The sequence below is a fragment of the Lepidothrix coronata genome, unplaced genomic scaffold (assembly GCF_001604755.1).
Source record: "Lepidothrix coronata isolate B3197 unplaced genomic scaffold, Lepidothrix_coronata-1.0 Scaffold27, whole genome shotgun sequence".
Lineage (NCBI taxonomy): Eukaryota > Metazoa > Chordata > Aves > Passeriformes > Pipridae > Lepidothrix > Lepidothrix coronata.
The window spans coordinates 2948817-2963292 of NW_016690207.1; the positions used below are offsets into that span (position 1 = coordinate 2948817).

Sequence of the window (14476 nt, forward strand, 5' to 3'; positions counted from 1 at the left end):
TTTTTTTTTTTCTTTTTTTTTTTTCTTGGCTTCTTCTCTCCAAAGTGTCCCATTTCCTGGCGAATTAACCTGAGTCACCTGTTTCCTGTCCTTTTAGGTTGACACCCTACGAGTGGTACAGCCCCCACCCCTGCTCCCAAGGCCGCTGCAATCTCCTGGTGAACCAGTACTCTCTGGGCAACAGCCTGTGGTTCCCAGTGGGGGGGTTCATGCAGCAGGGCTCCACCATCGCCCCCCAGGCACTGTCCACGCGCTGCGTCAGTGGAGTCTGGTAAGGAGGGCACCCTCCCCTCCAGGGAGGCTTCTCGGGGCAGAAGGGGATGGAGGAGGAGTTTCTGCATGGAAAGGGTTGTTAAACGCTGGAAGGGGCTGCCAAGGGAGGTGGTGGAGTCCCCTTCCCTGGAGGTGTTCAAGGAACGAGCTCAGCGCTCTGGTCTGGGTGACGAGGCGGTGGTTGGACGAAGGTTGGGCTCGACGGTCTGGGGGGGCTTTTCCAACCTCAGTGGTCCTGTGGTTTTGAGAGGTGGAGAGCAGATTCAGTCCACAGGGGAACCTCAGGTTGTCATTTTCTCTTCCCCTCTGCCTAGGTGGGCATTCACCTTGATCATCATCTCCTCCTACACGGCCAACCTGGCCGCCTTCCTCACGGTGCAGCGCATGGACGTCCCCATCGAGTCCGTGGATGACCTGGCTGACCAGACCACCATCGAGTACGGCACCATCCACGGCGGCTCCAGCATGACCTTCTTCCAAGTAAACCCCATTCTTTGGCTAAAGGGGGTAGGGAGTGCAGAGGGCACCCTTCAGTCACATTTGGGTGCCACTCCAGCCTCTCGTGCCCGTTTCATTCCAGTTTCTGGCACGGAGGGGATTTCTGGAGAGATCCCTGCCTGCTTGGTTGCACAGGAGTGGGCTAGACCCACAGTGTGAGGAGATGGGGAGAGTGGTGGGAGAGGGAGGGAAATTTGACAAGGAAGTCAAATTTTCACGTGTCTCCATGTGGTTTTGATGTGATCTTAGCTTTTACCTGAGAGTCTTTCAGCAATGAAACCTTTGCCAAGCCCAGGCAGGCTCACAGTTGTCACAGTGCTGGAATCCATGTGTGGTCAGTGGCACTAAAGATAAATAAATCAAATGTATGCAAAGTTATGTGGGCCATTTAGCCCAATTTAATTTTTATCTTCCCTGCTCTATTCAGAAGGGAAATAAATGAGTGAATCTTTTCTGCAGCGCTCTGAATGCACAAAGAACTGCTGGAGGATTATTTATTTATTACTTGTTGAAATTCCAAAAGGAGAGAAAGCTTTTCTCGCTTTTTTTTTCCACCCCCCTCTGAGTCTGAACTGAATTTGGAAGGCTGAGAAATCTCTGGAGTGGGCCTGAGCTTTTCAGCCCAACTTTACACTCTTCAGGGGTTTGGCAAGAAGCTACTTTTAGGCCAAGCCTTGCATGTGAAATGAGCTGAACAGAGCCCGAGTGACCCAAGGTGGTTGTGTACGAGGCGCTCGCTTAAGGAAGGCTTTCAAGTTTAAAGCCCTGGCTGTGGCTCTGCGCTGCCTGGCGGGTGCTGGAGTCCCTGGGATCAGAGAGGAAATTAGGAAGAGATGTTTTTGTACCATTTGCAGTGCTTTAGGCTGTGTTTGGATCCGTTTTCCCCCGGTGGAAGGACGGCGGGTCAAAGCAGCGATGGATTCCACAGCCTGCCTCCATCACCCCTCCCTTCCCTGCTGCGTGAAATGTGTGTCCACTGCTGAAGCACCTTGCCTTGTAACCTGTCCTGGCAGCATTTCCCCTGACAAAAACACACAGGTTTAGCATTTGAAAGTGCAGTGAACTGGGAAGAAACACCCCCCCTGCTTGTCTGTCTCTTGCCCAAGTGACTGCACCCAGAGGACAGAGCTGGACAGATGAGGACAGGAACTAGGTCAGCAGCAGATTCCCTAAAGCTCTCCAGCATCGCTTACCAGCCACAGAAAATGAGCCCTTGACAGTGTGAAATTCCTAATGGAGACCAGAGCATGTTTATATTCAGTCTTTGTGCAAGCAGGTTTCACTCTTTGCTCAGTACAGGCAAGAGAGATTAACCACAGTCGGCTTCCTCTGGATCAAACCAGAGTCTGAGGGGCTGGTGGAGCTTTAGTTTATTGTAATCAATGAAAAGATTTAAGTTCTCTTCAGCAGATGCTTTGATTTGCCTCACAAGGGTATGGACCAAAATCTGGATTCAAGGGGCTCCAAAGAGCTTTAGTTCTGCTCTCAGTGCCCTCCTTGGGGTGCTGGAGGACTGTTAGGACAAGGTTCCAGTGATAGTCAATAGGGTGTGACTTCTTCAGAGGTTTAAATCAGACAAGCACAAGCTGTTTCTTCTGTCTTTTTTTTTTTTTGGTCTGTTACAGAAACTATGAATTATTCTAAAACTGAATTTATGCAAAGAGCTTTGTCGCTACTGGAGTTATAGGCATGCCTTTCATGCCCAACTTTGCCAACAAAGTCTCAAACCCACCAAGGTGTTTGGGCCTCTAAACCTTATTGATACAAGTGCAGGTTAGAGTCTCAAACCCACCAAGGTATTTGAAGGTTAAAATCTCAAATCCACCAAGATGTTTGAGCCTCTAAACCTGATTGATATAAATGAAGGTTAGAGTCTCAAACACACCAAGATATTTGGGCCTCCACCAAGATATTTGGGTCTCTAAACCTCACTGATATAAATGAATGTTAGAGTCTCAAACCCACCAAGATACTTGAAGGTTAGAATCTCAAATCCACCAAGATATTTGGGCCTCTACACCTCATTGATATAAGTGAAGGTTAGAGTCTGAAATCCACCAAGAGACTTGAAGGTTAGAGTCTTAAACCCACCAAGGTATTTGGACCTCTAAACCTCGTTGATATAAATGCAGGTTAGAGTCTCAAATCCACCAAGATATTTAGGATTAGAGTCTCAAATCTACCAAGATATTTAAGGTTAGAGTCTCCAACCCAACAAGGTATTTGGGCCTCTAAACCTCGTTGATATAAATGAATGTTAGAGTCTCAAAACCACCAAGGTATTTGGGCCTCTAAACCTTACTGATATAAATGCAGGTTAGACTCTCAAATCCACCAAGATACTTGAAGGTTAGAGTCTCAAACCCACCAAGGTATTTGGGCTTCTAAACCTTATTGATATAAACGCAGGTTAGAGTCTCAAATCCACCAAGATATTTAAGGTTAGAGTCTCAAATCCACCAAGATACTTGAAGGTTAGAGTCTCAAACCCACCAAGGTATTTGGGCTTCTAAACCTCATTGATATAAATGCAGGTTAGGCATCTAAACCCTTTCTGAACCTGGCACCAGATCTGCTTTGACTCCTCTCCCCTTTTCATAGTAGGTGTCTAGTTTGGGGTTTAGTTTAGGGCAATCAATGCTCCTCCTCCCTCAGCTGTTGCTGGCTCCTTCCTCCTGCAGAACTCCCGCTACCAGACCTACCAGAGGATGTGGAACTACATGTACTCCAAGCAGCCCAGCGTCTTCGTGAAGAGCACGGAGGAGGGGATCGCGCGCGTGCTGAACTCCAACTACGCCTTCCTGCTGGAGTCCACCATGAACGAGTATTACCGTCAGCGCAATTGCAACCTCACGCAGGTCGGGGGCCTTCTGGACACCAAGGGCTACGGGATTGGCATGCCCGTCGGTAGGCAGTGAAGACAAATTCTAGTCCTTCTCAGCTGTCGGCAGAGGACCGGAGCGTTTGAAAGGCTGAACCGGCTCTGGGGCCGCCGTCGCGTCTCACGGCTCTGCCCGGGGGCGTTTTTTGGGGGGGTCTCGGCTGCCCGAGGTGCCCGCTCGGCCCCTGCTCTGGGCCAGAGCCACGTGACACGCGACTGCGGCTCTCGAGATGTGATTTCGTGTGAAAGATGTCTCAAAATTGCTGCTTATTTTCTGCATATTATGCTCTCTGCTGATTGTCTCCTTCCCGAACCAGTGTTTGTGCCTCGTTTTGTGCTCCCTGTTTTAGTCCCAGAAGTGCTGTGAAAGTAATGCTGCTGTAACTGGAGTAGTTTTTAGCACGAGTTTCTTAACAGCTGGTGGTTCTTAAAACTCCAGGACAGAGAATTGGGCAATTCAGTGGCTATCTCAGGTAATAATCAGGTTTAACAAATGCAGGGGGTTTGTGTTTCACTGTGTGAGAGCCAGCAAGAGAACATCATCTCCTAGGGCAGCACGGAAAAAGGATGTAGTAGTTGTTATTCCCGATCTTTCCTCCAGTCCTGACATTTAAGCACTGGCACTTAGCAACACAAAGTTAAGGTGAATTACATAAGGCCCATCACACAGTCTCTCCAGTTTAGGTAACGTGGGTAAACTCGTAAAGTCACCTGACTGTGAGCACAAACCCGCACTCTCAGGGCTAAATCTGTTCTGACATTGTCTTGTTAAACAGTGAAACTGTAGCAGATAAGAAGAGCAGAAAGCTGCTCGCTGGGACAATAGTGCAGAGTTACTGGGAGAACTGGGGTCTTTCCCACGGCCCTTCCTCAGGATCCCTGGTAGCAGACACCAGGGTGCACTAGAGCTTGGCACCAAGCACAGAAGTGAGCAGCTCTACCATGAACATTTGGGCTTGGATGATCCCTGGGGTCCTTTCCAACTCAGAGTATTCTATTCTGTGACCAGCTTGAGGCAGGGAGTGCTGGAGCAAGGTCCAAGTTGTAGGTGGAATGACAACAGAGGGACCTCCGTGGTCTGGAGGTGTGATGTTGAACTGTGTGATGTTGAACTGCCCATTCAGTCCCTGCAGCCAAAGCTCCCCTGGTGTTGGACCTCCTGAGCTGGTTTCAGCTGTGTGGCTCTTGATGGGCAGGAAAAATACCTTCTGCAGGGGACGTTATCCAGCTTTCCACAGCTTACATGGAGTGATGTCCCCTCCAAACCCTTCAGAGACGAGCTGTTGTAGCTGGACACACGAGTGGGGAGGAAGAGTGGGGAGGAAGGCTGGCCCAGGGGGTGCCCTACCACGTCCCTCTTGGTGTTGCAGGCTCTGTGTTCCGAGACGAGTTCGACCTGGCCATCCTCCAGCTGCAGGAGAACAACCGCCTGGAAATCCTCAAGCGCAAGTGGTGGGAAGGAGGGAAGTGCCCCAAAGAGGAGGACCACAGAGCCAAAGGTGAGCCACACCACTCCACACGAGTGTTTCTGCCTGAGAATCGCTTTTTCCCCTTCTCCTGACCCGAGATTCCTTCCCTCACAACTCAAGGAGAAAGCCAAACAGCTCCGCCGCGCCTCACGCTGTGTGTTTTTGCCTGGGGCAGAGAGAGCGGGAGCAACCAAATGACAAATATTGGAGGCATATGGAGGGTAAATTAGCTCCTAATGAATGCCTGGGAAAATGGATGGCTGGAGGGATCAGACCAAAATCCTGGGTTCCTTGAAGGGAGATGGATCTCCACCACAGGCCTGCTGGTTAATGGCTCCGAGTGAAAGCATCTTTTAAACAGCCAGGGCAAGGGACACAAGGACTTTATAAGTACATCTGTAAACTGAGGAGCAAATTCTTTTGGGTAATGCTATGCAAATTGCCATAAAAGCTACCACATTAGGCTGATGTCCCAGCGTGAGAGCAGTTGCCAGCTTAACACAGTTGCTGCATTTTTTAGTCCTGGCAGTCGCCCTCTTCTCAGCAAGTGTTTTCTGGGAGGCCAGCAGGTCCCCCAGTTAAAAGGATGATCTTCTGACCCTTCTGAGGGCACAGACAGAGAGCTAAACTGGGTCTGTGGTAGCTATTTTGGTTTTATTACCTTGCAGCAGCAGTAGGTGTGTCTGTGCAGTTCATGGATGGGACCCCACGGGGCTGTGAGTTGATGCTCATTTTTGGGCTGTGCTGCACTACAGGCAGTCCCAGCTATTAATCTCAAGGCTGAAGGTGTTGACCCAGTGTAAGACATCAGGTTATAGCTATTAAAGAAGTTACTTTGAAGGCAAGCAGGCACATGGGAGACTTTTCCTCCATGGACCGTGCAAAAAGCAGCTCTGAAGTGGAATCTAGGCTGTGGGCTGGTTTGGGATGGCTTTGGAAGGGGGCAGCTGGGAAGCTGGGCTGTTTCTGGCACTGCTTGGTGTGTTCTGTGACCCTGGACAAGTTTTTCTCCTGGTTTGTTCTCTCTGTGATGTGAGTTTGGGAAATGGCAGGAGGAATTACCTCTCTGTGAGCTCGGGAATGGGTGCCTGAGGTAGCACTCAGGCAGAATGACAGAAGCATGTAGAGAGAGCTGCTGGCCCTAAATTCAAATTTGAGAGCTGCTGGGAGGAGAGGATGGCCTTTATCTTGGGTCTAAACTGTGACTGTGGGCTGTGTTTTCTGCCTTGCAATTGCTGTGGAAGCATCTCTGCAAAGGGCTGATTTACAGAGGCACTGGACTGCTCTGGAGGTGATGCCAAAAGAATGAAGGAGGAGGAGGGAGCAGTGTGACCTCCCAAGTTTTAGAACAAAGCAGGTCAGCGATTTACAAGGATTTTGGTGAGATTTTATGTCTAAAAGACACGCTGAGATTAAGTCAATAAATCATTGATTCCTACACTTTGATTTAATGCTACAGAAGGGAGAGGAAGATTTTTATAGATGTTCTAGTTGACTAATGGCCTCAGTCAACCCAGTGCAAAGCACCACATGCTTTTTAGTAATCAATCCAATCAGGGGCCAAAACCCAACAAGAACAGGAGAGAGAAGAGCCAGATCCTGGACAGCAAAAGCTGAGGCCAGCACTGCTCCCCAGCTCATCTCACAGTCCAGCTCTGCAGGGCCAGAGGGAGGCACAGGCTGCAGTTTTGGGGCCAAGAGTTGACCAAAGCTCAGTCCAGGTTCTTGAGGGGTGGGTTTTCCATCCACTGGTGAACCTTCTGGCTTGCAAGCTGTGGTAGTTATCCCACTGTAAGCCAGTTGTCCAAGGGAGGTGAGTCCCACGGAAGGGGCTGTTTCCTCCTAGAGAGCACCCAACCCATAACCCACCCCTCGGTGGCAGGGACCCCATTCTCTCACCCTACAGTGTGAATGTGTTGGGTTCTGCTCTGCTTTGGACCCTCTCCTTGCTACTGCAGTACAGGCAGCTGCCATCATTTCCCCCCAGCACTTTGTAATGCAATCAAAGGAGCTTTTCTCAGTGCCAGCTTCCTTTAAAGCCTTTTCCTGTCTTCTTCATCTCTGCTTCTTTAACAACCTTGCTCATCTCCCTTTGAGAAGTTCAAAGCAAGCGGAGCTGGGTGAATAATTTGCAGGGATTAATGTGCCCGATTGATCTCGCAATTCTTCCCTCTTGTTTTCAGTTTGTCCACAAATTGCTTTGTGCTTCCCTTCAATGTACTTGCTGTTTATCTGCAAAATCATCATTTCTGAGAAGGGATCTTCGATCCTGCAGTTATTGCAAGTCATTCACTTTGCCATCTGAGTCATGAGGGCAGCTATTAATAGGACAGTGCTGGCTCTGTGGTTTTGGTCCCTGGCTGGGTATCTGCAATGCCAACAAAACAGCAGAACTTGGGATTTCTGTGCAGTGATACTTTTACAATTTATGTCGAGTCTGCCTCTCCACATTGTCCCTCCTGCTTTGTTTTAGGCCTGGGGATGGAGAATATTGGTGGAATCTTCGTGGTGCTCATCTGTGGCTTGATCGTAGCAATTTTTATGGCAATGCTGGAATTTCTGTGGAGCCTTCGACACTCTGAGCAGTCAGAGGTAGGACCTGAAAGTGCCCTGAGGGGATAGTGTGTGTTTATTGCTATCTGTGGGATGCCCAGTGGGGTGCTCTGGAGCCTCACACAGGCTGAGGAGCATTCCCAGCCTTGACACCCCAAACACAGGAGCAGGTTTGGTCCTTTGGGCAGGGTCTAAAATCCATGAGCTTCTCGTGCACTCCTGCTAAGAGAGGGGCTGTAGGGATGCTCCAGGGCCTCCTGAAGGGTTCAGGGATGTGTATAACATCCTGGAGGTGGGATTTCTACCTGCAGTGGGTTTGGGTCCTGTGTTGGTATGGGGATCCAGAACACAGGAGGGTCTCTGATGAGAGGCAGAATCTGTTGGGTTAAATCAATGTAAATGTCCAAGTATTGATGTTGAAACCCAGTGGCACCGAGTCCGTAAAATTTGGCATCAGAATCATGTTACAGAATCATAGAATGGCCTGGGCTGGAAGGGACCTTAAAGATCATCCAGTTCCAGCCCCTGCCACAGGCAGGGACACTTTCCACTATCCCAGGTTGCTCAGGGCACCATCCAGCCTGGCCTTGGACACTTCCAGGGATGGAGCAGCCACAGCTTCCCTGGGCAACCTGTGCCAGGGCCTCCCCCCTCATCCCTCCAGCCTGCAGAGCAGACCCAGCCCCGTGTGTCCCTCAGCTCCCTCGGGTGAGCAGCACGGCTCCTGTGTGTCCCCCCCAGGTGTCGGTGTGCCAAGAGATGGTGACGGAGCTGCGCAACATCATCCTGTGCAAGGACAGTTTCCAGCCCCGCCGGCGGCGCGGGGGGCCGGTACGGACTCGCCCCGTTATCCCGGAGGAGCGCCGAGCCCGCAGCACAACCACGCTCAGCAACGGGAAGCTGTGCAGCGGGGGGGAGCCAGACCCCCTGGCACAAAGACTGGCACAAGAAGCCGCCCTGGTCGCCCGGGGGTGCACCCACATCAGGGTGTGCCCCGAGTGCCGCCGCTTCCAGGGGCTGCGGGCGCGGCCGGCCGCGGGATCGCCCGCGCGGAGCGAGGAGAGCCTGGAGTGGGACAAGACCACCAACAGCAGCGAGCCCGAGTAACGCCGGGGACCGGGGGGCGCAGGGGAGGGGGCGAGAGGGTCCTGTTCCATTTTACAGAACACGGACTTGTACAATGTCGACTCGTTTTTAAACCACTAGCGGTCACCCGGCTTCCCCGGGGCAAGGCGGACCTTTGGGCCTGGCCGGAGGGTTTCGGTGTCCCGGGGGACACGGGGCTGGCTGAAGCCTGGTGTGGCAGGAGAGAGGTCCTCAGGCTGGTCTCCGGTGGTTGTCTCCGTGCCACCGAAGGAGGAAGGACGTGGTGGTAACTGGTGTAGCAGGTATTGCCCACCCAGGGTGGAGGCAAGAGCGGTTCTTGGAACTTCTCCGCCACGCCCAGGTCAGGAGAAGGGACACCGGCGCTGTCTCTCCACCAAACAGACTTACCAGGGGGTGTTCTCGACGGGCGGGGGGAGGGAGTTTTTATTTGACATGGGCAAGGGACGGGAAGGGGAGGACTCATTGCTTTGTTTTGGTTTAATTTGGGCACGTCAGGACCTAGTCTCCAAGGCACCAGGTTTCAGGTGCTGAGCTCTTCTTCCTTTTCAGGGTGTTGGCAGGTGGACTGAAGGAGGAAGGGAAGGGTGGGATGGGATGGGATGGGATGGGACATGCTCCCCATGAGAAGCAGCATTTGGTGAAAGTCCATCTGAGGAGTTGTTAAAATTACATATATATATAAATATATCTATACATAGATATATATATATTAAAATGCCAAAAAAAAAAAAGAAACCAACCAACAAACACAGTGAACTCAAAGAGGCCTTGAAACGCCTGGAATTTCAGGGGTTCTGTGTCTTTTGTTTCGTTCTGGGGTTACCTTTTGCTTTTTTTCTTCCTTTCTGTTTTTGGGATGAGGGTGGGGGAGCCTTTTGAGGAAGGTGAGGTGGGAGCAGGTGAGAGTGGGGAGCACTGGAGGGGAGGGGGGGCTGCCCTTCCCCACCAGTGGAGGGAGGTGGTGTTGGTACCCCCAGCGTGTCCACAGCCCGTGCCCTGCACGCTCCTGAGGTGACTCTGAGCTCTGCCCCAGGCCCAGGAGCTCCCCATGTGACCCACAGAGCACCCTCAGCTTCGAGGGTGACTCACAGCCCTTGTCCAGCAGCCACACAGCATTTGGGAAAACCATTAGCCCGGGATCTCATGTAAGGAAAACATTTACTTCCCTGGAAACAGCAGCAGCAGCTCACCCTCTGCTTGGAACAGACGTGGGGGTTTACACTGACGAATTTAATTTTCTGATTGAAAAACAAATTCTATGCAATTTCTGATTGTAAAAGGAAAGAGATGACAATGGAGAGGGGCAGGGGAGATAAAGCCTTGAGTGAAGGTACATCCTGTTCTTGAATTGTTTTCTTTTCTTTTTGTCTTGAATGTACTGAAATAAAAGATGTCCTTGTATAATTATGCTTTTTTTTTTTTGCCTTTTTTTTTAATTCTTCTTCTTTTTCCCTCCCTATCTGCAGTCAGAAAAGTTGAGAGGCAGTTTGAGGCCCGTCTGCTCAGGGAGAAACCCAGCAACTGAGAGGAAGGAGGTGCAGGTCTCTGCTGCCTGAGTGTGTCCACACTGTCCACATCCATGGTGCTGCTGTTACCTGTGGAAAAAGCAGAAAAAAGGCAAAGGTCAATAAAAGGAATCCCAAATACGTGGTGATAAGGGGGAGAAAACCCCAAAGTGACAGCAGTGAGGCTGCCCGGGGTGGGCAGGTTCCCATGGAATGTGGACCATGGCAGCTGCATCCTTCCCAGACCTGCTGGGTGGATCCCAGTGGACCAGGGGATGAGGGGCAGGCCCAGCAGGTCAAATGCAGGAGCCCATCTCCAGCAGCTGTTCCTGAGGAGGGTGTGCAGGGAATGGGGTGTGCTGCTGTGCTGATGGGCACGTGAGGGTTGTTCTGTTGTTTCCAGCAGGTTGTGGAAAGAAACACCTGCCCCACAGGGACATTAAAACATGCAACAAGGAGGAGGAGAGGATTTAGAGCTTGTTATGCAGGATGTCACATCAGAGAGGTCCTAAATCCACAGGATGTTCCCCTCTCCCTGACTAAACAGAGCAGTGAGATAAGGCAAGACCTCCCCAGAGCCCAGGAATCCAGAGCCATGGGATGAGAGAGGCAGGTCCTCAGCTGAGGTAAGTCAGTAAAACTCCATCCCTGCACTGCAAGGAGCCAGGTTGGGCTTTCAGAGCCCTGACAGCAGCACTGGGGACATCTGAGTGTGCCCGTGTCGTGCCTAAAGGCCGACATGTTTTTACGAGCAGCGGAATATATTCATCAAAAAGAAGCTGCTTTTTAAAATTTATTTACAGATTAGCAGAAGAAAAGGCTCCATGAATCATTTATCAGACCTGATGTTTTTTTTTCACCGCTTCTACGCAGTGAATAAAGAGAAATCTTGACAGAGCCAGACATCATTCTGCATCTCCAAAGATCTTCCAGTCATCTGCTCAGACAGAGGATGTCAGGAAAAAAAAATGATGGGAAACCACCTGGTTTCTCAGTGTCTTTGCTTTTTATCTCTCCTCCAAGCTTGCCCCACCCACATGGTATTTTAGATCTGGGTCTGTATTTTAAGGAGATTTGTTACATGTCCCTTTTGCCTTCTTCTCTCTTTTTTAATTTATTATTTTTTCTTACGTCCAGAGGTTTTGCACTCAGAGCAGAAACGGACCTCAGAAGAAGAGGATAAAAGCTGCTGTAATTTAGATGCCTTTTCCAATGTCTCTGTGTGCTGTATTTTCTGCTCCCTGGTAAATCCTCCCAGGTTTCACACCCGAGGGAGCAGTCAGCATTATTCACGTGCCTGGGCTTGTGCCCATATATATACATTTGTGTGCCCAGGTGGGTTTGCATCTCACACGTTCCCCCCCTCTCCCCAGTTTGATTCTCATCTTTGAAACTGTAGTGGGGGCTCTTTTGCTCAGCCAGTCCCAATGCTAATGCAGTTCAAGATCTGGAGCAGTTTGCCGTGCAAAAAGGCACTTTCCCAGTATTGCTGTCTCCTGATAAAACTCGAGTAATTCTAGTAAGATATCTCTGCAAATTCCACCGGGAGCCAAAGATTAGATCGATTAAAATGTAATACTTTGCTTTATCCCTCCTAAGTGGTTTGTTTGAGGCTCCTGCAGCCCCCTCTGTTCGGGAGCCCAGCAGTGGGGCCAAGGGCTCACGTCTCTCCCTGTGGTGGCAGCCAATTCCCCAGCCCTGGCTCAGTCCACAGCAGTCTGGCAGGTTCCTCACTAAAAGGCCTGGAATCTCTCCCCCCATGTGCTAAACCCCATGTTTGTGTTGTTTTTCCAGGCAGTTCCATTGATAAAAAGCCGTTTTCTCCCCGGAGGTTGCATGGGTGAAGGTATTAACGAGGCTTGGACTAGCCCGGGGGCACTTACTGAGCTGAGTGGCACATAAAATAGTAAAAGGGTTGTTGTGTGAACACAGGAGCCTGCAGGACCTTGGGAAGAGAGATGGTGAGCTATAAATTATAAACTAGAGACTCAGCCCTCAGTGGTCCTGAGGCAGGAATCTTTTTAACCACTTGAGATCCACAGGAATCCTCCCCGCTCCTGCCCTGCCAAGTCCTCTTCTCTCCTTGAGCCCCAAGTGCCTCACCAGGTAAGTGACCAAAAAGGTGGAGGAAGAGGCAGAGGGAATAGCTCTTGCTTTGCTTTGTATTTTTGGCAGAGATCCTGAGTTACAGGAAGGATTTGGAAGGGGTCTGAGTCCTACATGAGCTGGTGGAGATCCCACCAGCGCTGGGAACTGCAGCTGTGGGCACAGGGTAACTGGGGCAGACACAGGAATGTGGGTAACTGGTTTTGGTGGTTCTGGGGTAACAGCTCTGAATGGCAGAGACATTCCCTTGGGAAAAGGAAGGGACCTGTGGGTGAGACTGCTTGGAGGAGGCAGTGACTGGTGACTGGTGTCTAATATGAAAGAGCAAATAAGCAAAGATGGACTTTGGATGGTTTGGGGGGAAGCTGTCATGATCTGGCTATGAAAAAGCTGGTGTGAGTGATCAAAGCCCCCTCATCAGCTCATTTATTTTAGCTCTGAAAGTAATTACCTGCAAGACAGAGTGTTTCTCTCTTCTACTTTGCTTGTGCATCCAATGAAGGTGATGAAATTTCTTGCAGTGACTTCGACTAGAGGGAAAAGGTAGCACTGCCCTTCAGGAGGAGAGGGAGGCACCTCTCCAGGGCAAGGGAAAGAGCCCAGTGACCCAGAGGTGTATGTGGGGGCAGAACCAGGAAAAGGAACTGCAAACTGCCATCAGAAATGGTCAGAAGTAAGCCTGGGCTCATATGTGACACAAGTCCACTGAGTATCTCCTAGTGAGGAGCTGCAGTTTGAACAGAGCAGAGAAACAGCTCAGTGTGGCCAAACGCCTGCTGAACAGAGGATAAAGCACCCACAGTTCCAGAAACCCCATTAGGGTCTGATGGCCACTAACTGATTGAAAATACAGAGCTGGACTCTTCTGGGCACAAAGTGCCACTGATGAATTCAGTATAAATAGGCTGTTCTGGAACTCGACACCACACTGGGTGGATCAGCTGGCTCGGACAATGGGCAGGTTTGTGCATCCTTCAGGGAGGCTGGTTTTTTTTTTCCCCTCCATGGGGGAATCTGCTGTGCTCCATTTGAGTTATTAGTCTGGTTTTGTGGCAGGACTGCAGCATTTCATCCCAGGAAGCGTTCCAGGCGGCAGAGGAGGATCTGCAGCTGTCTGGGGGGGGACGTGTGGCCGTCCATCACCAGCACAAAGGGCCACACAGCAGCGGCTCCCCGAGAGCTCTGCTGAGCCCAGATCACGGGGAAAATGAAGGAAGCTTAATTAACAAAGGCTTTCTCCTCTGCTGTGTTTAGGTCTGCAGTTATCAGAGCAGTTCTGGCAGTTCTCAAAGACTGAAATGACAGTAGTTGGCTGTAAAAGAGATAACTGTCAGATTAGCTGGGACATATCTCTGCCGAGGTTTTCTATATCATACCTATCTTGAAGCATCTCCATGTATCAAAGGGACTAGTTGGCCATTTGCCTCCACAAAGTACCCTTTCCAACGTGATAAATAAGGCTCTGTTACAATGGAAAGGCATAACATTTCTTGTTTCTTGACTCAGGCTGTTTTGGAATAGTGGTTTTTTTTGCACTTTGATCAATATGTAGAAATGAATTTTTTCTGTTGTTTTCAGTGTCTCGTGTGTTGAGTGAAGGGTGCAAGGGACAGAAAATGTCTGTTGGGGTGTAAAGACAGGGAAAGGGCCATTCCTGGCAGGTGGAGGTTGTTCTCATGGCCCATCAGGGCTCTACATAGTCACATCCTCAGCTCCTCTGAGTCAACTGGGTTATGTCTTCTGGGGAGCTGGTCCACGTAGCTGCTGAAAATCCTGGCTGGGGTGCAGCCTGGAGCACAGAGAGGTCCTGCTGCTTTGTTTGGGAAAAAAAGTTAACTGAGGTAAGGGGGAATTTCACTGACATTGGTGAGGAAAAGGCAATTTAGACCAGCATGGGTGAGACCCTTGTTTTTTTTCAAACTTCTCTTCCATCTTTCCCTGTATCAGAGAATCCCAGAATGGTTTGGGTTGGAAAGGACTTTAAAGATGATCACATTCCACCCCCTGCCGTGGCCAGGGACACCTTCCACTGTCCCAGGTTGCTCCAAGCCCTGTCCAACCTGGCCTTGGACACTTCCAGGGAT

General features: G+C 50.4%; 1 protein-coding gene across 1 annotated transcript in view; it reads left to right on the top strand.

The window, feature by feature from the left end:
- Positions 1-9195, top strand: part of GRIK4 (glutamate ionotropic receptor kainate type subunit 4) — a 181168-nt gene extending 171973 nt beyond the window's left edge. The window contains exons 15-20 of the mRNA XM_017809444.1: positions 98-271; positions 588-753; positions 3453-3678; positions 5023-5151; positions 7595-7713; positions 8416-9195. Of these exons, the coding sequence (XP_017664933.1) occupies positions 98-271; positions 588-753; positions 3453-3678; positions 5023-5151; positions 7595-7713; positions 8416-8781 (1180 nt within the window). The 3' untranslated portion in view covers positions 8782-9195. The remainder of the gene's footprint in view (positions 1-97; positions 272-587; positions 754-3452; positions 3679-5022; positions 5152-7594; positions 7714-8415) is intronic.
- Positions 9196-14476: the final 5281 nt, after the last annotated feature.